Here is a 24,783-nt window from a genome sequence, read left to right on the forward strand (position 1 = left end):
AAGATTCTAACACAGACAGGTGACACATGAATGACGATGAATGAAACTCAAATGACGATGACTCCCTTGATGTTATATGCTCCACCAATATACACCCTCCCCCGCCTCCTGAGCTTAATAATTAATGTACTGGAGATTACAGCAAGTTGGAGATCCATAGCACTGTGGCTACATTTGACTCACTGTGTCCTGAGAGGCAGAAACAGAGAGAGAGAGATAGAGAGAGAGAGAGGCTTCCCTGAGGTCAGATTGATTCCACCATACTGGTGTTTATCGTTATCTGTTTACAAGGCTTGAAAGCTGCAGGCAGATATGATTTCAGGGATTGTCCTGCACACTCGCACGTCTAGACAATTTGCAAAAAAGGTAATTGTCTATTGTTTTTTTTAATTTTTGAGATATCTTGCTAACATAAGGCTTGTCTAGCAATGATTGTATGCAGGCAATCATCGATATGACAGAATATTGTTTGGTACATAGTTAAATGTCAAAGCCCAGAAAGAGGATGGAAGAGACTGAAAGGCCTTCAATAAGAACCAATTTGTCAAAAACCTACACAATACTGTCTTAAGTTTAATTCTAGAAGATTACTGTGTATTGATGAACAGTTAAAAGGCTGATCCTTGGCTGGAGTAGTTGCCAGAACTAGGAGCTGAATATGTTGAAAACACAAAAGATGACTATAAACATCAATATAAACTTCTTTTGTAAAACTAACTAAATAAATAAATAAACAAATAAATAAATAAATATTACTAGCTGTATATGGACCTTGCAGTGCTTTCCCACAAAACATGACATGCACAAGTTACAGCACATTATAAGGTCTGCTGAAAAGTATAAATCAACCCACTCTTCCTGACCTGTTTAACACCAGAACCAGAAGGCGAGCCAAGAAAATCCCTATTGAACCCTCGCTATTAAAATTCCTTCTCTCAGGCAAACGAGTCAGTCTGATAAAGATCAAAACAACCAGACACAGAAACTGTGAGACTGATCTGTTGTTTTTTATTTTTTACATTACCATCTGCTCAGTATACTTCAAACCATTGCTTAGTAGATTGCACCTAATCTTTCTTATGAATGTGTTTCTGTTCACACTAGCAGGCTTTGAGACTGTTTGCAGTTTGTTTCTTCTGTGTGTGTAGCAACCGCTATTATTGTGGCTTGTAGACATACACTAGCTGACTTTTATTGTATTCTGATAAGAGAGTGTTTAAGCTAAAATGTACACAGTCTTCTGTGTCCTTTAAACACACCACTGTCTGTTACTTTTGTTGGTCTACCTTTTCCTGAGTATGAATAGTATATCTCTGTTTATATATTTCTAACACTATTGTATGTTTAACTACACTAATTTTGTCTACATATTTCCCAAAGGTTTCCCATACACAATGAATCTGGAAACCGAGAGGCATGCTGGGTATGTGCACTGGGTGTATGACCAATTTTAGATAATTCCCACCAAGATGACTTGCATGGGTATCAAATATGTTGTTTTATTTTATTGCCAATAAATAAGAGTGTATATACAAGAATTCTTATACAATCACAGTAGCAACTGTTTTGACCCACTTACACCTTATACAGTAGCAGCGGTGTGCAATCTTATCCGGAAAGGGCCGGTGTGGGTGCAGGTTTTCATTCCAACCAAGCAGAAGCCACACGAGTCTACTAAAAGCCAAGAACAACTGATTAAACAGGTGGAATCAGGTGTGGCTTCTGCTTGGTTGGAATGACAACCTGCACCCACACCGGCCCTTTGTGGATAAGATGGACACCGCTGCCTTATAGGATGAGTTAATTCACTCAAATGGGTAGTCTATCTATTCAAACAGGGAGATGTAGGAAGATCTTTGTTGAAATGACTTTGTTATTAATGTATATAATATGCAAGACAGTGAATAAAATACATTACAGTACATTACAGCATAATGTAATAGCTTAATTAATCACCCTAGCATTATGAATTATTTATATTTACTCCAGACATCTTTCACTGTATAGAACTGATTATCCTTCCTGATTTTTCATCTGTTCAAGGAAGTTTAACACATCAGCATATAGTTGTTTTTGGTTGATTTACTTGATCTGAGGGAGCAAACTCTCTACACCTTTTCCTGAGGTGAAAGTGTGTCAGTCCTGACTTCAGTTTGCCTTATAGCTGGTGTAGTTACCCTAGCTATTTACCGGCTAAGAGATGTTTTTGGTGTGTTTTTCTTTACGTCACTTACTATACTATCTTTCACACTTGTTTATACCAGGGAAGTTAACTGAATAATAAAAAATCTATGAAGCTTATATGTTCATAGCACTTCTGTAAGCATGTGAGGACAACAATAACAGCAGATTACATCCCCAGAATAATTAATAATTGGTGCCTGTACCAAACAACATTCCACCCTACTATATAGTATGCTAGATCTCCATGCACTATGTAGTGTATAGAATGCGTTCTGGGATGCAGTCCTGAATTCTCATTAAATGTACATTGCTTGCAGGCATCAGATTAATCTGCATGTTAAAGAACAATGGTTCTGCATGTACTTCACAGTAACATTTTATTACCAGTGAGGATAAAATTCCAAAGCCTCACAGGCTGCAGCTTTAAGTAAATATTCTAAACAGTAATCCTGGTCTCTTAACTATCTTCATTATTCATTATTTCATAAGGAGCCTCACATATCTAGTTATGACGTGTATACATAAATGTTTAATATGATGCCACATATGTCTTTGGCAACAACCTTTTTGAATATTTCAGCCTCCTAGACAGAACCATTCTACATAATGAATGCTATCCCTGTGGTGTATTCTGAGTAATAGGCTTAAACACTTGGCTACATCAGGGATTCAGAGCTATAAAAAGATGAAGACAAACCATAACAAAGAATAAACTGACCAATAATAATGAAAAAAAGATTCATATCACAAAATATCATTTGGTAGATAACGCTAAAGGAATATAAGGAAAAAAAAAACCCAAGCATGTGTTTTAATGAGAGTGCTCTGCTCTTAATAAATACAGGATAGCTCTCATATTAAAGCTCATGGTTGTCATGGTAATAATCATAGACTGCATCAGACCCAAAAACAAAAACATGTAAAATGAGGGCAAAGGCAGGGAAAAGTACACTTGGGAAAATTGTAGTGCAACATAAGTCTTGAGATTCTCTAACTTCACTGGTTCTTAAAGTGATCACCAGCTTTGTATCATAAGTATCATAAGAATGAGCAACAACTGTTATACAAAACAAAGTGCACACATTTGAATTTTCTGTTTAAAGATTAGGATCAAAGATTCTATAAAAAATTAAAGTGCTATAAAAAAAAAGTAAGAAAGATTACACTTTGGGAAAAATATCAGCCAGCAGGTCCCAAAGTGTTTTACTCTTGGAGTTAAGAATAAGTTATAAAGTTATTTATAACTAAATAGCCTTGCATTGTATGGAGTCTTTTAAAGCGAGAGGCACTTAAAAAGACATTAACAATACAGTTACTTGGGGAGTATTAACTTCATTGTTAATCAACTCAAATTAAAGCAAATTAAAGCAGAATAAAACTCATTTACATTGTCTCGGATCATAACAGCAAATATATGTTTTTTTTTATCTCTACGCCATAAAAGGACAAGAGATTTAATGCAAGGGAAAATGCGAGTATAAATTGGTGAAGTGAGGTAACAAATTACTAAAATGTGGCCATGTATATTAATATGTCATGGGAATTCATTCTTAATTCATGGTCACAATATGTTTTTTTTTTACCTGCATGTGCAAGGTTAGTTTAGTTATAATTAATGATGTGGAACATTCACAAGCCTGTGTTATAGCAGCTATGAACACAGTTCCCTATCCAGTCTTTTTTCTCTTTTTAGTTTATACAACAGAACAATATGCAAAAAGCAAAAAGTCCCTTGTCCTAAAGAAAACAGTGGAGACTCTTTCCATACAAATAAATTGAATTATTATTATTATTATTATTATTATTATTATTATTATTATTATTATTATTATTATTAATAATAATAATAATAATAATATTATGTGATGTATAGTAATAGTATGTATCATATTAGAACAAGTGCTTTAATATTAACCTGTGATGTTAATAATAGCCAGTACTTTTGTCAGAGATGCTATTTTCATAAATGAATCCCCATCTGACCAGAATTGAGAATTCAACGTCACCATGATATAAAGGTGAATAACATCATCTATCATTAATAAACTAATTTGCAAGTTTTCTAGTTGATTATGTGAAAACCTAATATTTATGTTCCAGCTATAACTTACACCTGCTCCAAGATGTTCACATTTTCACAGAAACTAAACAGATGCCACATTTCCCACTAGACTGTAGATGTGGAGTTCTGAGACTTTAACAGAAGACCCCATGCAGGAAGTAAATAAAAAAGTCCTTCTGTTCTCTAGAGAGATACCATTGAATGAGGACTAGAAAAGGAGAACTCCTTTTCCAGGAGGAATTTGTGTCTCATCTTGAGCCTGTGCCCTGGAGCGTATAATTAATTCTACACATAAGAAAAAAACCTGACGCTTATCAGGACCCTGTAGGCTCATCACGCAGAAACATCTCTTTTTGCTTTCCTTCTGCTCACATGCCATCTTTCTCTGTTTACTTAATTAGTAAAATTCTGTTTGGAAGTGAAACAGTAACTTTGCTAAATGTGTTTTTTTGTGGACATGTGAACCTTTTCTCAGTTCTCTGGCCTTTCTTCAATTTTGTTACCCTGTTTATCTTTTTCTAGTAGCATGTTGTCATTATTGTATAAAGAGAAGCAAACAGCAGCACTGATTTGCAAGTGGAACAAAACAGTAAATTGTAGCAGGGTATGCGCATCTAGCAGCCAGAGCATAGTCTTTGTACTCAGTAAAGAAAGTATGCCCTTTCAGAATGTTTATTCATTCATAGAAGTATTGTGTTATACATATGGGACTTTTTTCTAAAAATGTAAATTCATTTCAAATAAATAATCAAATTTATAATAACAATTTTAGATCTAATTTTAACATGTAAGTGACAGAAAGATTTAGAAGAGAACATCTCATATGGTCCTTAATAGTTAACTAAAAGCCCTCTCCTCCCCACCCCCCACACACCAAAACACACACTTTCACTCGTCAAACAGACGTCAGTGTGTGTGGGTGACACACAGCACGCTGCCCACATCCATTTAACACAGTGTAAACACACACTCAGTTCGGCATGCTGGATCAGCCAGGCTCTGCCATACATGGAGAGTGTGTTTCTCTGTGGCTGTGCTGTTACTGCACTCCACTCTTTGATGTTACAGACTCACTGGACTGAAAGGCCACTTTTACTCTAGTGGTGATGATATAGTGTTTTTAATATAGTGAATATTTTAGAAAAAATGCATGACTGTACATTACATGCATCAAATATCCATGTTGAAATTCCTCCTGTGCATGTGAGAATATATAAATATGTTCAGCCAGGGCCACAGCAGTAATCATTACTTTCTCTGCATAATAAACAAAGAAGCTGCAAAAAAACTGGTTGTGGGAGATAGCTTGTAAAAAAAATAAAAGATATTTTAAAATCAGTCCTGTTCTGTGTATGTTTATTCAGCACTGCTCTATTCAGACAGTCCATTTCCAAACTTTTATACACTAAATAATAGAGCATCGCCATCCACTGAGTCTTGGCACTAGAAAAAAATCAGAGCTCAAAATCTGATTAGAGAAGACATCCTGAGTGTGTTTCAGTGTAGATGACAGGAATAATCCTCATCCGCCATATTTGTTGAATCCATCATTACCAAAAAAAGAGTGACACATGCTGCTAAGATGATTAAAGGACCAGATTTCTTCCACTAAATCAGTTCAACAACTGCAAACATCTCTGACCTGCTTTCTTCACCAGAGTTATGCAGCACTGCAAAATCTTAAATGCCACTGTAGAAAGCAGCAGCATAAATCACAGCCTGTTTGTCCAAAATAACTGATGCCTAAACTTCAGAATTAGTGGCTCTTATGAAGTTTAATCCTCTATAAAATTTAAACTGGGAGATGTTAATGTACAAGAACAACAGATGTATGGTGACCTGTTTGTATATAAATATAATAAATGTATAGAATCTGTTTTACTTCATTTATAAGATAAGCTACCCAAAAAAGGATGCACCAGTCCTTGTTCAGACACCATTAGGTTAATAGATTTCAAGTCAATTATGTAGGACTCCCTTTCTTTAACCCCACAGGAAAAAGTAATAAAATCAATATCAATTCAATTCAGTTAAACGGTTGGTTGCTATAAAAATGATGGTTGTGAGATTAAATGTAGAATTAATAAAAGCTCAGTGAACTGTTTCCTTTTCAAGGCAAGTTGGTTGTGCTCACTTTGAAGGGTTGAATAGCTCCCACAGAGTTGTTTATAGAACAAAGCTATCATCTTTATGATCTCTAATTGGAAAAGATTTTAATGCTTTTTGAGGAGCTCTTGCTGATGACACAAGAGATTATCAGGACCTCTTTAGAACAGTTCATAAAGTTGATCGTCTCACAAAGCTAAATTTAAACTTATCAAAGCTAACCCAGTTCCATCAGTTTTTCCACAGTTTCCTTTTAATGAGTCGAGCTGCTCAGAAAAGTTACCTCTGTAAAACAAATATTGGAGCAATGGACAGGTAACACAATTTCCTAAAAAATCACCAAGCAATGGTCACATATGCTCCTTTACTGCTCTACTTTTTTCATGGAGTGCTACTGCTCAATGAATAATCACTTTGGTAAAATGAAACTAAAACATCCCAATAGTCATTTCCTATTTAATTTAAGTCAGTGTGTCTATTGATATGACCTAGATATAACAGATTTGAAAGAGCAGTTTGGAAAATTATGGTAGCAAATAATTACATGATAGAAGAAGAGTGCTTAAGTGCAATAACAATAATTCTTTAAGTTTAGTGCATGTAACACTGTTTAAGATGATGCCAGTAAACCTTGATCAAATTCTGAGGCAAATTATAGTATAGTACAGTGACAGTAGTTACGTGTATTGTACATGTATTATATGTTGGGTTCTACAATGAAGATTCTTTCAGAATAATCTTATGATGCAATATTGCTCATATTGTTGATTTTTAATCACAATTCACAATATTTTTTATTTGTCTACTACAGCATTATCATCTCTCACCTTTGGATAAAGCGTCATGGTGAGATGAGATGAGATGAGATGAGATGAGAGGAGATGAGATGAGATGAGATAGACACTGGTATCTAACCAGATGGGTAGGACATAAAGGACAAAGTGTGAAAAAAACAAAGCAGCGGAAGAAGCAGTGCAGCAATGATGGAAGCTCACCTGCTGTATATGGATGAAGACTTGTGCCTCTGCCTACAGGGAGTGCATCTTTGCTCTGCCTTTCTCATTATACCCTCTTTTCTCTCTAGAGAGGGTGCCTAACTTTGTACAACCTCTGTGTGAGAACTGTGGTAATGCTGGCCCACTTAATTATGACCAAAGGCAACATTCTGAAATGTCTCCGACCCCTTTCTAAATGTTTTAGAAGGTTGTGTGAAAATGCTGCACTAGATGCCCAAAACAGGCCATGTTTCGATGATCCCTCAAGAACAGACATCCACCGGGACCCACTAATGCTAAGATATGAATAGGCAGTATAGAATTACTAAAAGAGGGCATTCTGAAGAAACCACCCAGAGTCAGAAGAGATGCACACACACACACACACACACACACACACACACACACACACACACACACACACACACAGATCAGCCATAACTTTAAAACCACTGACAAATGCCATAAATAACACTCATTGTCTCGTTACAGTCACACCTGTCAAGATGTGAGATATATTAGGCTACATGTGAAGAGTCACTGCAAATTTATGTGTTGCGAGCGAAAATGGTTTGAGGAACATGTTAAAGAGACACATATACATGTACAGTATATGTATCCTTCATAAAGAACCTTTTCCTGTACATCTTAGAGCTTTGTGTACAATTCTGCTACAATAAAATTTCCTGTACCATTTGTTTAGCATTTCCTGCATGATAATGTGTTCTGTATTACACTGCACACTGGAGCAGAATCAGATACTGGAACTAATTATTAGAGAAAGGGTTTAAATGTACAGGTGTTTCTTGAAGCTGCATACAGTGAACTGACTAATGACTAAGAGATCATACTGATGTGTAGCTTACTGATATATCTGATGAGTCTCTTTGATTTATTGAGGTTCTAAATATAAAATCTTTTACTTAAGCTTAAACTATTAAATCTGTTTTTTTTAACATGAATATCAGTCAGATGTTTTGTATCCTAAAGCCTTTAAATAGAAGCCGGTCTAGATAGAATACAATCCAATGCTGACCTAGAAATATTTCCCTCTATTTCCTCATTCTCTGTCATGTCACCCATCCTGTATATGTACAGAACGTGTTCTTAAATATTACTGTTCATAGATAACATATACACACTGAAACACTTACACATGTACACAAATCCGTATTGCATTGATTGTATGTATATGTGTACTGTATATGACTAGTCATGTATAGAACCCATGACTTTAAACTGAAATATTTAGCCAAAATAACAATACATGCTATTTATAAATTTAAACATACAGTCATGGGAAAAAAAATAGGACATCCTATTAAATATTCAGCACTTATTAATAAATATCAACATGTATATTTCTGATCTTGTTTTAATTTGTGCCTGTAGAAGAAAGTGATTTAACTGAATGTAAACAACAAAAAAATCAGTTTGTTGTCACTTATTAAACAAAAAAAATCAACAAAAATGAGTTTTTCAACTGAGGAAAAAGTTATGACACCATATGCCCTAATAGTTAGTGTTTTCCCCCTTTGGCTGAAATAACAATTAATAATAATAATATTATTATGAAATAATAATGAGACATTTCTTGTAGCCATCTACGATTTTCTGACATCGACTGGAAGAAAGATTTCCCCACTGCTCATTGCAGAATTCTTTCAGCTGTGTGATGTTTGAGGGGATTCTTGCATACACAGACCGTTTCAAAAAAAACAACTAGATCACAATAGGATTTAGATCTGGGCTTTGGCTTGGCCAATCCAGAATTCTACATTTTTTACTTTACAGCCAGCCCTTTTTTGAATTTACTAGTATGTTTTAAGTCGTTGTCATGTTGCAAGATCCAGTTCTGCTTCAGCTTAAATTTTTTGACAGATGTTCTTACAATGTTCCTCAAGCACCTTCTGATACAATGTAGAATTTATAGTGGATTCTATGATGGTGAGCTGGCCGGGACCTGCTGGGGCAAAGCATCCCCAAACCATAACAATTCTACCTTCATGTTTCACAGTTGGTATGAGGTTCTTTTGCTGATATAATTTATTTGGTTTACACCAGACACGTCCTCTGTTATGGTGTCCAAATTATTACATTTTTGACTCATCTGTCCAAAACACATTATTCCAGAAGCCTTTGTCTCTGAGTTCTTTGCCAAACTTCAGTCTTACCTTAATGTTTTCCTTAGACAGCAAAGGTTTCCTCTTGCACACCTCCCATGATAAAAAAAAAGTTTCTTTGTGCAGTCTTTTTCAGATTGTAGATTCATGCACTTTGACCTCAACTGTATCAAGAGCTTGCTGTAGGTCCGATGATATTTTAGGATTTTTGGAGACTTCTTTAAGCATCTTGGAGTCTGCTCTTGGGGTGAATTTGCTTGGATGTCCTGACCTGGCCATGCTGGCAGTTGTTTTAAATGTTCTCCACTTGTAAATGATTTTCGGACAGTGGAATGGCTGATTACAAATTCTTTTGAGATCTTTTTATATCCCTTAGCAGACTTATAAGCATCAATAATCTTCTTTCTGACAGCCTCAAAGAGCTCTTTGGATCTCACCATGGTGAAACCTCTCACTTCAACAATTAAGAGCAAACCAAACTAAATGTCTAAGTAAAAGTCTAAGGCAAGTCTCCTTCAAAATGGTCCGTCTCAAGCTCTAATAATTGCCATCTGATGATAAATTTGTAGGTAATTGTATCCAATTTAACTAGTCTTTGGTATGTTGGTATGTCATGGATATACATTGTAAATTCATTGTAAATTGATTTTACTATAGTTTCTGTATTATTTCTAGAGTTTAATATATAAAATATGTTTCAATCAGATTTTGCCCTTGAAAATGATTTTTTTAATGATATTTAAAGAGTAAAGGGTCACAATCTATTGTTCTGCTACACAACAGAACCCAACACTCTCAAAGAAATCTCAAAAAGGACGACATACATTGTCAATCACTGGCTACATTACCACGCCTGATCAGGAAAGGTGCAAGCTGGTTTAGGCCTTGAGTCTCAACATCTCATCTCCAGAGCATCCTGACCCAATAACAATCCGCACAAACAATCTCTGGTCACAAAGATATTCTAGTCATAGACAACTTCTAGTTATGTACAAAGAATGTCAGAACTTCTTCTTTTAAAAGTTATTTTCATGGCCTATAGCAAAAGAAATGAGGTAATGGCTTTTACCATTTAAACATACTTATGATATTACATTGATCAGACCCAGTGCCATGCCTGTATTATTTCTCATGGACACATGGACAGAGCTTTGACAGTAATCAACAAAAGAACAATCTCTTAGGCTGTCTTTCTATCTTTCCCATCTCTCCCACCTATCCTGAGAACCATGGCTCCCTTAATCTCAAAGGTATAACATCAAAGTGCTACTAGTGTCTTTTATATGCCATTCCCATTAATCTGAGCAACTTCCTCTGGGAAATCAGTTGATTATGAGGTGCCCTGATGCAGTGTGACCAAATGATTCAGCTCCTGTCAGTACAAATCACTTACATCACAACCCCAGATTTGCTGTGTGAGTGTGAGACACAAATGTGTTACTTTATGAGGCATTTTCAGAAGTCTATGGGGAAAATGTGCCACCGTGGAGCCAGACACCCACACAGGTACCACATCTTCAAGCTGTATTGTTATCTTCTGACTTTCTCACTCTTTATTTCTTCTTCATCTCCTCCCTCACCTGTTCTCTTTTGCAAACTGAGGATCACAAAAAAAACACTTATTCCCCCACTGCACTGCTGCTCTCTGATCCTGACTCTATACTGTGGTGTTATCCCAGATTATGAGAAGAACAGCTTTTGATATTCCCCACGTAAACCATGTCACTCACTTTAACTGAATATTGTCAATGTTCTCACAACATTCAAGCCATAGTGTGACGTCCTTAGATATTTGATTTCCTATAGATTACATTATTGGATGGGGCACTGAAACAGAATCTCCTTTCTAGTCTGTGGCTTAGCCAGGCATCCTCTTGCTAACATCTTTATAGTCAGTTAATATGTTCTTTCCTGGTATTTGTAGATATTGCGGAACAGGCTGATCTACAGTACCTACATATGGATGACACATTTGCTTCAAGAATCCCAAAACAGAAAAAGAAATCTGGAACACAGGCATAGAGGGAATACTGAACCCGAGTAAAGCCTGCTGTACATTTTACTGCCACTTGTTTGCAATTACACTCAACACAATGACAGAAAAGTTTAAAAGAATCCCAGAAAACCCTTCACACCAAAAAAAAAAAAAAACTTAGATTCTCTCATTCACTCATTACACTTATTCAGCCATTCCAGGAGTGAACTTCTCACTGTGAGATACATAACAGGATTTAAAAAGTAAAGAATTACAATTAATCCTTAAATCCTTATTAGCTAGACAGGTGTGTCCTACTGTACCTAAAAGTTACAAGGGAACCTCCTTTTTTGTTTCATTCAGTTATTTTTCATTCATTTGTTTTACATTTGTTGAGAAATATTGAATATATATTGAATTATCTTTATTCAGATAAAACACCATTTATCTGAATTAAAAAATGTACATGTTAATGGTCTTTTTCACATTCTGACATGCTCATCTACTTCTGCTAAACAAACTAGCAATACATATTTCAAAACACATACAGTACTTACTGGATGTTCTATTATTGAGTTGTAATGGCTACTATTATGTGTGATAGGTTCTCTTTTACAGTTTGTATTTGAATTTTTAACCTCTCATGTAGCTGTTAAGGGGGGCACGGTGGCTTAGTGGTTAGCACGTTCGCCTCACACCTTTTTTTTCACGCATTTGTCAGATCATTATTCACCAAATGAAATAATTTAATCAGAGTTATGGCTGTCCAAGGGTAGATTGGCACAATCTGCTAATGAAGAGTGGGACTGAGGCAAAGGCTGGATATCAATCTGAAATTTAAAAAAGTTTGGTTAAACCAGGGGGGGGGGCAAGGTGGCTTAGTGGTTAGCACGTTCGCCTCACACCTCCAGGGTTGGGGGTTCGATTCCCGCCACCACCTTGTGTGTGTGGAGTTTGCATGTTCTCCCCGAGCCTTGGGGGTTTCCTCCAGGTACTCCGGTTTCCTCCCCCGGTCCAAAGACATGCATGGTAGGTTAATTGGCATCTCTGGAAAATTGTTCGTAGTGTGTGATTGCATGAGTGAATGAGAGTGTGTGTGCCCTGCGATGGGTTGGCACTCCGTCCAGGGTGTATCGTGCCTTGATGCCCGATGACGCCTGAGGTAGGCACAGGCTCCCTGTGACCTGAGTTAGTTCGGATAAGCGGTAGAAGATGAATGAATGAATGAATGTAGCTGTTAAACCTACAACAAGGTCAATTTTTTATTAAGTCTCATAGATTTTATAGATTAACAAATACACTGAATGCAAAACCCGAGTGTTCGATTTCAGTTGTAGACTGTAATGAGAATTACAATAGAGGAAAGTTTTCAAGAATATCAGAGCTCATCATTGTGTTTAATTTTGTTATATATTAAAATTTTAAATATTTTAGGACAAAAAGGTTTTTAGCTGTGGCATACCATCTAATAAATGCAGCCTATAAATTTTCTAGATGTAAATAAGATGTGGGCAGGTGTGAGAACAATGGTCTGCTTGAGCAACCAATATCTGTACAAAGTATCACACAATACAGATGTGGTTATTTTTCCTGTAACAACACGACACATCCCTTCAGACTGGAAAGTCAGTGCAAGGAATATTTCTTTGTTAATCACATACATTACACACATTACTGACAAAATGAAGTGTTCTAATATATAGTAACCCTATATTACAAATCTTAAATTTATAAAAGTGTGTGGTTAAGACATGGAGGTAAAAAATTCAGAATGTCCATTTGGCCTCATTAACTCATTAACCCAAAAGGTTTGGAAAGTTGTGGCCTTCAGTACTTATGCTTATATAAATGTATGTAAATGTGTCTTAATAATAGTAATATATGAAAGTCAACACCAGTGTAAAGTCTAAATGTTGGCTTATAACCTGTGCAGTTGTGGATGTAATTTAGTCATGGATAGTCTGTTAGTGGTGCTTTTCTTCAGGGTGTCTGGGATGCAACCAATATAGCCTCAGATGTGTTGTTAAGCCTCAGAAAGTTCATACTCATTCAGGTATTTAGGTCAGTCAGGCAGTCAAGCAAGCAGTCTGTGTGAGGGGTCAGTTTATATATATACCACCATATATATAGATTTATATATATATATATATATATATATATATATATATATATATATATATATAATATTTTTTTTTTGCTTTGGTTGCCACACCGTAGATTTATAGATTTATATATAATATTAGATTTATATATATATATATATATATATATATATATATATATATATATATATAAATCTAAATAATTAGCATAGCAATAGAATTGAAGAGCATGCCACCTGATGATACTGCCAAATGGGGACTGTGTATAAAAAGTATTACAGCAGTCCAAAGACTGAATCTTGAAGAATACCATGAAGGAGGCAAGTGTGAAAAAGTCTGACCTAACCTTGTCAACCTTTCCTGCCAGAGAGATCAGAACTAGGAAAGAAGAGTACCACTAGTGCCACATACTTTTTTCATGTTAGTGGATGAATATATGTAGCAGGATATGTCATACCCTGATAAGTGCTGTTTTACTACTATTGTTTGTCTTAAAACTAACACTCCTCAAACTGGTTCTTATAAGCTCTGTATGCTATGAGTTGTTACTGCATAGACAAGTAGCTTGCCTGAAAAACGTGAGTTAGAAATAGATTGACTAGGAAATTATTGTGAAGTTTCGTAAGGAATTCACATGCTAGTTTGACGGAAAACTTTGCATAGTTCATCTGAAGACTTTTCTCACTTTTCTCACTTTTGTAGATCCCAGAATGTGTAGGCCCCAGGACTCAGACAGTCAATTTAGGTTTCACTATTATAATATGTTGTATTGTTTCCATGAGTTGACCGTGCAATAATTCTGCTTGTCTATGCTATCTCATTTCAGGTGTGTGATTGTGACCATTGGTTCCACTGTAATATTATATGCCTGGTGTTTACTGGGTGAAAAAGGTTGGGATATTAACAAAGAGCAAATGTTTGCTAAGAGTTTTCTCTCTGTTTGTTTGGAAAAAGCTGAAGCCAAAGAGGCTTTCCCCATCTGCATAGCAACAGGGGCTTTTTATCACCCGCTCATCTGTGTTTGAGCTGAAGCTAACGCCACGCCACTGGTTGTGTAATTGGGTACACAGTGTGCTGTGATGCCTCTATTGCTGATGAGAGTGTCCTATGCTGTTCTAAACAAGAATCTCATGATAGCAGAGCCCTTGATTTTTTTCGCCCTATATTGGGGTATACTCACACTGATCTCCATTTTCCTAATGAATTTAATGAACAGCTAGACATAATGCAATACCAAATATGTTTTTTTGTTGAAGCATGATATTTGCAACGGCTGGTTTAACCACTCACTCACTCTCACTCATTTTCTACGGCTTATCCGAACTACCTCGGGTCACGGGGAGCCTGTGCCTATCTCAGGCGTCATCGGGCATCAAGGCAGGATACACCCTGGACGGAGTGCCAACCCATCACAGGGCACACACACACACTCTCATTCACTCACACAATCACACACTACGGACAATTTTTCCAGAGATGCCAATCAACCTACCATGCATGTCTTTGGACCGGGGGAGGAAACCGGAGTACCCAGAGGAAACCCCCGAGGCACGGGGAGAACATGCAAACTCCACACACACAAGGCAGAGGCGGGAATCGAACCCCCAACCCTGGAGGTGTGAGGCGAACGTGCTAACCACTAAGCCACCGTGCCCCCCCCCTGGTTTAACCAAACTTTTTTAAATTTCAGATTGATATCCAGCCTTTGCCTCAGTCCCACTCTTCATTAGCAGATTGTGCCAATCTACCCTTGGACAGCCATAACTCTGATTAAATTATTTCATTTGGTGAATAATGATCTGACAAATGCCTGAAATGACTAGGTCATTGTTCATGTCTGTGTCTCTTGGCTCCACTCATTCCTACAGCTGATATCTTATTTATCAGGACTGTTTGCTTTTTCAGAAAGGAGGTAGAAATTGGATGACTCACAATTTGCATCCTGTAATTACAGACTGATCAATGCTACACAAAACAGAATGATCAACTGCTTGACTGCTGCATCTTTTAGTCAAACATCAAATTAAAGAAAGGTTCATTTTTATGCAAGTGATTAGTCCAAAGTGCAGTTATAATGTTTTAATTGAACTAATAAAAATCCCCATAATTAATGTCCTTATTGTTTGTACACAAAAACACACTAAATATCTAGGTGTGCCCTATGACTTGATTAAGATGTTCTCAGTAACATTTGACCTCTGTGGTGTGGGATAGCCTGGACATAGCCAGTGATGCTCTTTCAGGATCTGATTGCTGATTGTCTTTCACAAAACATTTGTTAAAATAGAGGCTATCTCAATATACAGACACAGCAGAGTGCTTTGCGATGCTTCTGGATTTGCAGATAGGAAAAATATGGTGGACATTAATGGAAGCCTAAGGTTGTGTGACACAGGGAAAGGCTTAAAATACTGGTAATTGCAGGTAATTGAATTGTGCATACATAGAAGACACAAAATACATAGAAGACTCATCAATAAAAGTTATGTGTATGATATTTTTCAGTCAAAACTGAATGTCACTCATTTTTTGTGAGATTTTGGTCTGATGATGAATAAGAAACAAGGATATTTTTATGAAAAATTCAATTATGTTTTTTTCTATAGAGACAGGTGTCCTAGAACACAACACCATAGGATGCATATTAAAACCTAGCTCTTAATGTTTGCCATGTTGAAGTGTCTATTAATAATGCTTCTGCCTTCCTGCTGTTACAGTGACATAAGCAAATGAAAATCTGGCTAATCCTAATGTGGTGCTCTATATTTGCTTAGGACACTGAATCATCAGAAGATAGCAATGGAAGTCTTGATCACTGCAGTAATACAGATTTAGTGCTGGTGCATTCTGCTAGCCTGGTGCCCCAGGCTACCTTCCTGTTAAGTGCTGATATTGGCTTGGGAAAGCTAGTGAATGTGCAATACTTGAATCAACCTCTGCAGGGCATATTGAATGGTTAATATGTTATGCATATGCTCTGCTACACTTGGTATTTAATTCCTGTTTTATTGTGTAGAAAACATGAGAAAAAGAAGAATAAGTGTGGTAATTAACAATGATATCATTGTGTGATTGTTGTTTTTAAAGTTAATAGTAATTGTAATGATACATTCCTGAGTAATATTTACTCAGCTATATGTATAAAACTAGATGATTAGCTGCTAATTCTGGTTAGCTGGTTTAGATTTTATAGAACTGTCTAATCTTTCCATTTTAAAACTGAAACTTTTTCAGCACTTCTTTAAAAAGTGTGTGTCTGAATCTGGAACGTGACCTTTTTAGCTCACTTAGTGATGCCACAAGATAAGCTTTCTGGCTTTAAACTAATCACACCTAGGATGAAACATTTAGCTGAAGAAACTGCGTGCCAAGCTAAATATAGCTAGTTAAGTATTTCATTAATTAGGTAGACTAAAGTTAGGTGTTAAATGCAGGCTGGTTTATCACACAGGCACATAATTATTTACTAACTAATATATGTATGGATTTTGAAAGATAATGGCAAGTCTAATGAAGTTAAAATACAGTCATGATTGTTAGGCATTTAGAAAAAACATTCAATCATTTTTATTTCTTAAATATAATGAAATATTAAGGATTATGTTTAGGAAAATTGAAGATGATAGAACTACCAGACAGTGTACAATAACAATCAACAGCAATTATTGGCATTTAAACAAAGACAAATTTGGCTCCACAGACAAGCTCTTTGCCCTTATTGCTCATGTACTTAATTGTCCACATGAAAAGTATGTAAAATCAAAAATCATTAGACTACTAGAAAAGTGCATGCATGTGATTTGTTGATATATTGTTTCTTATTTTCTCCTTCCTTTAGTGTTTCTTTTTATTTCTGTGGTCTTTATTACCACAGCCCCTTTCCACACCTGTTCTGACTGATGTTTACAGTTATGGTTGGCAGCTCCACTGTAAATAATGAATGAAATCCGTAGACCAGCTGCCATCATGCCTGACCTTACAAGTCCCAGTCCAATGGCTTTTCATTCACCAGGCACTTCTTTGCTGTACTGTACTGTATGTCCCTCTACAATAAGTACTGACCTGGGAGTAGTCTTTAATGCTAAAATGAATGGCTAGTTACTTGCTGTTGTCAAGCATCTACAAACTTTCCACATTAACTCGATTTCAATTAAGAAGAGAAATGATCTTAGGTCAGGGAAGATAATGAACTGCATGTCTGCTGTTTTACTGACAGGAATAAATCCCTCCTGGTACAAACAGAATATGACTGACAGAACAATGGTCATGTCTTCACAGATTTTTGACCATATAATGAATATTATTGTTATTCAGTTCTGAAAATAATACATATATGTATGAAAGTAAGTGAAATGAAAACCTTGCGTGCAGCATAAATTAGAATCTAGGAAAATTACTCTCTAAAGCAAAAAAAAAAAATTAGACAGATTATGTATAAAAATGTTACAATTTTGTGACTAATTTGTATTAAATAATGCAAAATAAACATAAAGGTTTTCATTTGAGTCACCCTAATATTTGTATGTCCACATTTGAAGAAAATCTCATGGAAGGGGGAGTGTCTTCACTTTAAACCTGCTCTGTGCCCTTTTTAGTGATATGCTACTAAAGGTTGCATATCTCCCTGGCAACCTGAATGGCTGGCAGGCTCTAATATTCTAATACTAGAGCTGCTTTGCAGGAAGTCAAATGTGTTAATTACACTGAACTGCCTCTCTTAGCACGGACTCTCAACACAGATTTAATTGTAAGCTGTCTTTTAGGTTTATAAATGAATGAAATGTAAGAGGCGAAAGTTAAATGCTAAAGGATGAGGATGGTCCAGTCAAGAGAATCTCCTAAATGAGTGTACTCTTCTTAATTCTGTGCGCTTCTTCTCAGAAACCCCAAAATCAAGTTTTATAATCATTCTCCTTCTTTGTTTGATTTTTTCACAGACCAAGAAGCATTTTGTACGTGTTGTAAAAGTGCTTCACACGTTAATTAATGCATTATCTGAAGATGAAGCAATAAGTCATCACAAGCTGTACTTCATTCAATCTGTACTGTTTATGGAGGGCACTAACCATTGCTCACTGTAATTGGCTATGCACACTTTTAAAAAATTGGTGCAACGGCTTACTTAATAAGGCATAGGAAATAAATACAAGCTGTTTCATCAACTGTCTAAACCTAATTGTAGATTCCAGCTGATGCAGCAATTCACACTATTGAGTGTCAGTTCTTGTGAGTTGGTTCTTAACCTGCTCTTTGCTCATCTGTAACTATGGGATGCTAGTCATTGATCAAACCGATGTCAGGCTTTAACAATACTAATTTGTTTGTTGACGAAAAACCATGCCTCTTCTTCCCATGCTCATCCTGTCTGGTATTGTGTTCCAAATTTATGAAGTGAGATATAAATAGACTTCTTCCACACAAGTTCAGAGGAATAAGATGGATCATCAGAAAACCTGTCAGAGAAGCCTTGCTGTTGCCGGGTGAGGGAATAATATCAGATAGTGAATATTCACCAACGTAAAGCTACCTATCACTAAAACTATGCATTATCTGCCACATATTACACGACTACACAAACAACATAGTCCCTGAGTGTTCATGTTTTGAGTAAGTGTCTGGAAGAGAAAGGAAATCAACTCTCTCTGCTGACTTGCTGGTGTCTTACCATAATGTGATATATGGGAAATGAATTAACAGGGTGGTGAAAAGGCTGTCCTATAGATTTACAGGGAGGACTGAGACACACACTCACACACACACAAGCAATTATTCCTCTCACGAATCTTTTAGATTGCTTCACCGATGTAATACCATCTATTAATCTTTCAAGTATGTGAGTATGTGTGTTTGTGTGTATTTGATGTGCTCTTGGCTTCAAGCTTCATGGCCTTCCCCTGCTCAGTCCAGCTTTGTTTAATCCTTTAATCTCCCATCTTAGAATGTATATGATCTTATTACATATTTCTTTGTAACTACAAATTATTTAGGAATTATGGTGACATTAATAAGAAAGTTATATGATGAATAACAGAAACACTGGTAGCGTTTTGAGTCAGAAAGTGAGTTTTCAATATTTTCAGCTCCACTTTTTATATTGAAGCATAACTTTTTGTTTAACGGAAAAAGGCACTGGTTTTTCAAATTATGCTCAGTTTCCAAATATCAAATGTCTGAATCTGAAATCTAATTTCTATTAATGTACCAAGGCTAGGTGCATAACTCAAAGAATCAGCTTTCATTGAGTCTCTAAATGTTTCTTTTCCTCAAATGAGCATTGCAGTGGTTTTAGGTTCCAGTATTTGACTTTTAGAGGACAGAGTGTGCCTGTCTTCCACCAGTCCATGAGTGGAAAATTGTAGGTCGTCTCTGGGATAAGATGGCACTTGGTTTTAGAATCTGTGAAAGAGTTGACTGTGGTTGAAATCGAAACCTTTAATGGACATGTCATTAAACAAAAGAAGTGTTTGCTGAGTCATATCTATTTTTGTGTGTATTTGTACAGATCATGGCGTGTGTATGTGTGTACATATGAGCAATCATTTATAATCCACAAAACTCTAACTCTTATACTCTATTAAAGGCAAGTGAACTTTCTAGGCTTGGAATTGGAATAAATATGACCTTTTATTCTTTTTTTAGGTAGAAATTCATGACATTTAAGACACAAAAGGATAATCCATGGGATTGATTGTCATGACCTTTTTTGTTCTTATATTGCCCTGCATGTATTCATACCATCCACATGCAGTCTCGTATTGGACTCAGCCTTGGACATGCAATCAAAAAGCCTAACTTATGTGGGGTTTAGTCTCATACTAATGTCTGTCAGCAGTAATTATACAGGCATACTACACATTTTAAAGCAGCCAATTCATATTATATACAAAAATAATCTCAGATATGTTTTTAGGGATACATTAACACAGTTTTGGTCTGCATCATTGAATAAGATGCCCCATATTTGCACAAATTGGTGTAAATTGAAAATAACAGGCTACAAATCACAGGGATCACGTCACCTTTTCAATGGTGAAAAATCACACCCGTAGAGAATTCTGTCTCCTGTATGTATTTTGGGAGGTGATAACTCTACTATAATGCCAAAAGGTTGACAGTGAGCGTTATGGATAGTCCACATTGCACCTTCCCTGGCCTCGGCACAAAGTCGAGCTTAATTAATGTACCATTAAATATTCATCTTAGCTGAAAAATGAATGCAAAGGAATCTGCGGATGGGGCAAGCAAAGCAGAGCAGTTTTAGTCCTGCTGGCCCACAATTAAGCACAGGGAAACAAGCAAGCTGTCGGTCTGGTGCTATTAAACCTGCTGCTGACACTTTTATTGCCCATGTCCAATGTGCTGAGTGGAGAGCATGAGACTGGGGGCTTGTTTGTCAACATAAGCAATGAAATCAATGGCATCACTCTGGCACCAAGCTCTCACCCTCGCTCATTCTCACACATACACACACTTGCAATATAATTTTGTTTAATCAGTTATATGGATCTGCAAGCTGAATAATGCAAACCAGAGCTTCAAATACACAATAATATGCATTGGGCTTTGTCTTTAAAGAAAATAAAGGAAGTCCATTTCTCTCATTTTATACCATAATGTATTTACACTTATTCATTTCCACACAGTGAAATATACTTTGTGTGCTTTATGCTCATTTGCTATGAGGAAGTGAAATGATATGAGAGTGTGAGATAAGGCCCTATAGAAGTCATGTTTTACTCTGGGGTATGAGGGCAAATAGAGGATAGATTATCCATCTGGATCACATTCTAACACAGGATTTGCTCAGACTATTGCTTCTGGCTTGTTTGATGTCTTTTAGCTGATCCTCACTTACTTAGACTGTGTTTAGAAAACTGTCTGAGAGACAAACACTTGAGAAAAGTATGTGACTGAGTGCTGAAAAACACCTCAACGCTCCCAAGATATCATCTTCTTAGCATACCAAATACCACCTTCAAGTATGAAAAGAATATCTTGAACTGTGATTACAGACACTTCATCAGCTTCCAGAAGTATCCCTGTGCTAAAATACAAGTTTATCACTTCAGCTGACATAAATGTAATAGTAAGTACCATGTATTTTATCTCCTTCTCCCTCTGTCAATAATTCCAGATATTATACTGTTCTTGAGAGCAACTGTCTAACACTAAGATTAGCATATTGGTTTTAAAATGGATCAGCTTTTTAAGCTAATTGCAAGGTGATGCATGTCCCTAAGTGTGCAACTCACTGGCTAGCCCATGACATGAGTGTGCACTGATAATTACACTTGACTGTCATTTTCAGTACACATAAATTAATCACACTTGTCCCAAATTACGCACTTGTAGTAAAAGTATTATTACACTAAGATTCAAATTTTGTTGCATCTTCCATGTGTAATAGAAACTACTATCAAATATTGTATTGTAAAACAGATACTACACTACTTTATTATGTATGATCACAGAACTGTGGGAATGTCAGATGTCTACTCCATTTTGACTTACAGACAAGAGATCATAAAAATGAACAGTTTAAATCCATTAGTGGGTTAAGTGAACGTACCGTCCAATATTAACAAACTCTTCTCCTTTGGTGGAGCATGTTCTATATACACCCCTGGAGCTCCATTAGATTGATTCCAGAGGCCACTCAGGGATACTCTGGTGTATTACTTTGAATTCATCAGCATGCCATTTTGCAATTAGCTTGATGTGGAATATGATATGATGACACTTACTTAAAACACACCGAAGAGAAAATAATATACCAATTGTATATAATTCAAATGAGAGCACTGTCACTTTGCCCTACTCCAATGACATAGCGGCTATTACACCACCATTATTAGTGATTATTTTCCCAATATTCAAAGTAAAACAATGATATTGCCTACTGGGCTTAAATCTGGCTAAATCCAAGATTCTCAGCATCTGGTGACCCATATATTCTCACCTAATTCCCCTATGTGCAAACATTTAATACTGCTCACAAGATAATTAGCAAGCTGTTGATAAACTGAATTTGGGCTCTAGGTGCAGGAAAAACTTGAAACTGTGTAGCAGTTTTGGTTCTGAATAGGAGCTGGGAATCAACTAAATCAAGGGCTAAAAAAAGATCAGCCTAAAAAACAGCCTGCAGCACATCTGTTTATTAAAACTAGTGTTTTAAAACATGAGTCCACATAGACAAATTTGCACCAGCACGTACCTTTGCTGCTAGAGAAGAGCTGGGTTTCTCCAAGAGATCCCAAAGTTTCTTGCGCTTCTCTGTGCAGCATGTGTTGTCAAACTCCTCGCCCTCACGTTCACGCATGGTCTCTGCTTCACGTTTCAGCTCCTCATTCATCTGCTCCTTCTTCTGGTGATAGCGTGCTTGGCAGCATGACTCCAAGTAAATCTCATCAATACCCCAGAAGTCAAGCTCCTGGCTGAATGAGAGTGCACACATCTCCTCCATCATGTGAAGCTTACCCGTGCGATAGAAGTTCAGAATTGATGTAAATGCACCTGGGTGCCTGTCAAAGAAGTATTCGTTCTCCTCCAGGCTGTAGTCATCACACACCTCCATGATGGACTCATGTGTGTTGCAGTCCCGCAGCTTTCCAAGGCGTGTGCGTGGCAGCCGATCTAGTGTCCTCCACAGCACTTCATGCAGGAGACCACCAACATTCAGGCGCACACGGCGTGAACTGGCTTTGCTCCGAATGATCTCCACTGGCTCAGGCGGCACAGTGGAGGTAGAGCGTGACCCGGTCTTAATCATTTCCTATCTCCTTAGTGATCCCTTCTTACAGAGTAACAGTGTCTGAAGTGTCTGAGAGAACTACCGCCTTAATTTGCTTCTCTTCTCCTTCATTCTTCCAGCTGCAAAAAAGGAGGAAAATAAAACTGACTTAAACCCATAACTGAACGTGAAGAACAAGGAAACAGCTCGCAGCCCATGTTCGTTATCCGCTAATGAGAACGTCTGCCTCGATGATAATCCGCCTCTGTGTGGACTGCAGCGAACTTGCCTTGGAAACGATCGCTGTCCAGTGCTGAAACCAGAGAAACCGTTTTATTCTTGGCAACATGTCTCCACTTTTCTGCTAATAAACAAGTTTCTAAAAATGAGCCTAAACGTGAACCTTAGACGCTCTTTAAAGCGTTAGTGTGTTACAACTTGACATTTGAAGGTGTTCCTCTGTCTTACTCATCTTCCCTAAAGCGATCATGGCCCTATACTGGCTCACATAAGCAGGTTATGTTTATAATTCACTAGAGATTAACCACTAGGTGATTTTGAAAGGAAAAGCTCGTCGCTAGTTTGGAAAACTAGGCAATTTTTTTTAAACGATTATTAATAAGATCGTTTGGAGACAAATGTTGAAAAAGTTTAGAATAGGAAAAAGAAATCAAGCGCAATAACGCATGTGAACAGAATTTGTTTTATAGCGCATAGACAGTCGCTTTACCTTAAAGTTCTCAATTATGTTGAAAACATTATTTGTGGTCTAAAATAACCACAAAGTGTGTACATGTAATTAACATCCCAGAAACAAGAGAGTATTAGACCACACATTATCTAACATGTGTTTGAAAGCAAAGTGTTCGTTTATAATTTTGTATGCTGGTATATAACATATAAAACCACTAGAACTATATCGCCTATGTAGCTACGGTATTATAATAACAATAAAGGAAGTGTGAAATGTAACCGTGCCACTCACTCGGACAGATTGAAGGCGGCAGCGGAAAAGCTTCAGTCCGTCGTCAGGCAGGAGAAGGAGGCTGTGCTCTCTCTCTCTCTCTCTCTCTCTCTCTCTCTCTCTCTCTCTCTCTCTCTCTCTCTCTCTGTCTCTCAGCTTTTCCTTTGGTTTTTCCTCGGTTTCCGGAGCATCGCCTCTTTCACGGCATGCTCGAGCACACAAACTCGGTGCTCCATTCGCACTTAATTCTCATAAACGCGGATCATCAACAAGTAGTTTGGGATACGAAACCCATACGTGCGAGCTCTTTTCCCACCTGCTAATCAAGACTGTGCGCGCATGACGGCAGCAGCTTCCGCTCCGTTACATCTGCAGAGGGGCGGAGGGCTACAGCAACACAAAACACACACCCTCTCCCCTCTCTCACTCTGTCAATCTTTCTCCGTCTGTTTCACTGCTCCTCTCTTCTTCTTCTCCCCTCCTTTTCTTTTTTTCCTCTTCCTCTGGCTGTTTTTATTTTTTTTTCTACACCACTGGGACTC

The 24,783-nt window shown here is 37.0% G+C and overlaps 1 protein-coding gene across 2 annotated transcripts in view; it reads right to left on the reverse strand.

Annotated features, from left to right (window-relative positions):
• Positions 1–24,567, reverse strand: part of LOC132844498 (potassium voltage-gated channel subfamily B member 1-like) — a 38,724-nt gene extending 14,157 nt beyond the window's left edge. Inside the window, exons 1-2 of one of the 2 annotated variants that reach the window (XM_060867994.1) lie at positions 24,263–24,567; positions 22,762–23,590 (exon numbers count right to left, since the gene is read on the reverse strand). In XM_060867994.1, coding sequence (XP_060723977.1) covers positions 22,762–23,316 — 555 coding nt within the window. In that variant the 5' untranslated portion in view covers positions 23,317–23,590; positions 24,263–24,567. The remainder of the gene's footprint in view (positions 1–22,761; positions 23,591–24,262) is intronic. The other variant, XM_060867995.1, reaches the window with a different exon arrangement.
• Positions 24,568–24,783: the final 216 nt, after the last annotated feature.

Source organism: Tachysurus vachellii, chromosome 4 (assembly GCF_030014155.1).
Source record: "Tachysurus vachellii isolate PV-2020 chromosome 4, HZAU_Pvac_v1, whole genome shotgun sequence".
NCBI classification, from domain to species: Eukaryota; Metazoa; Chordata; class Actinopteri; order Siluriformes; family Bagridae; genus Tachysurus; species Tachysurus vachellii.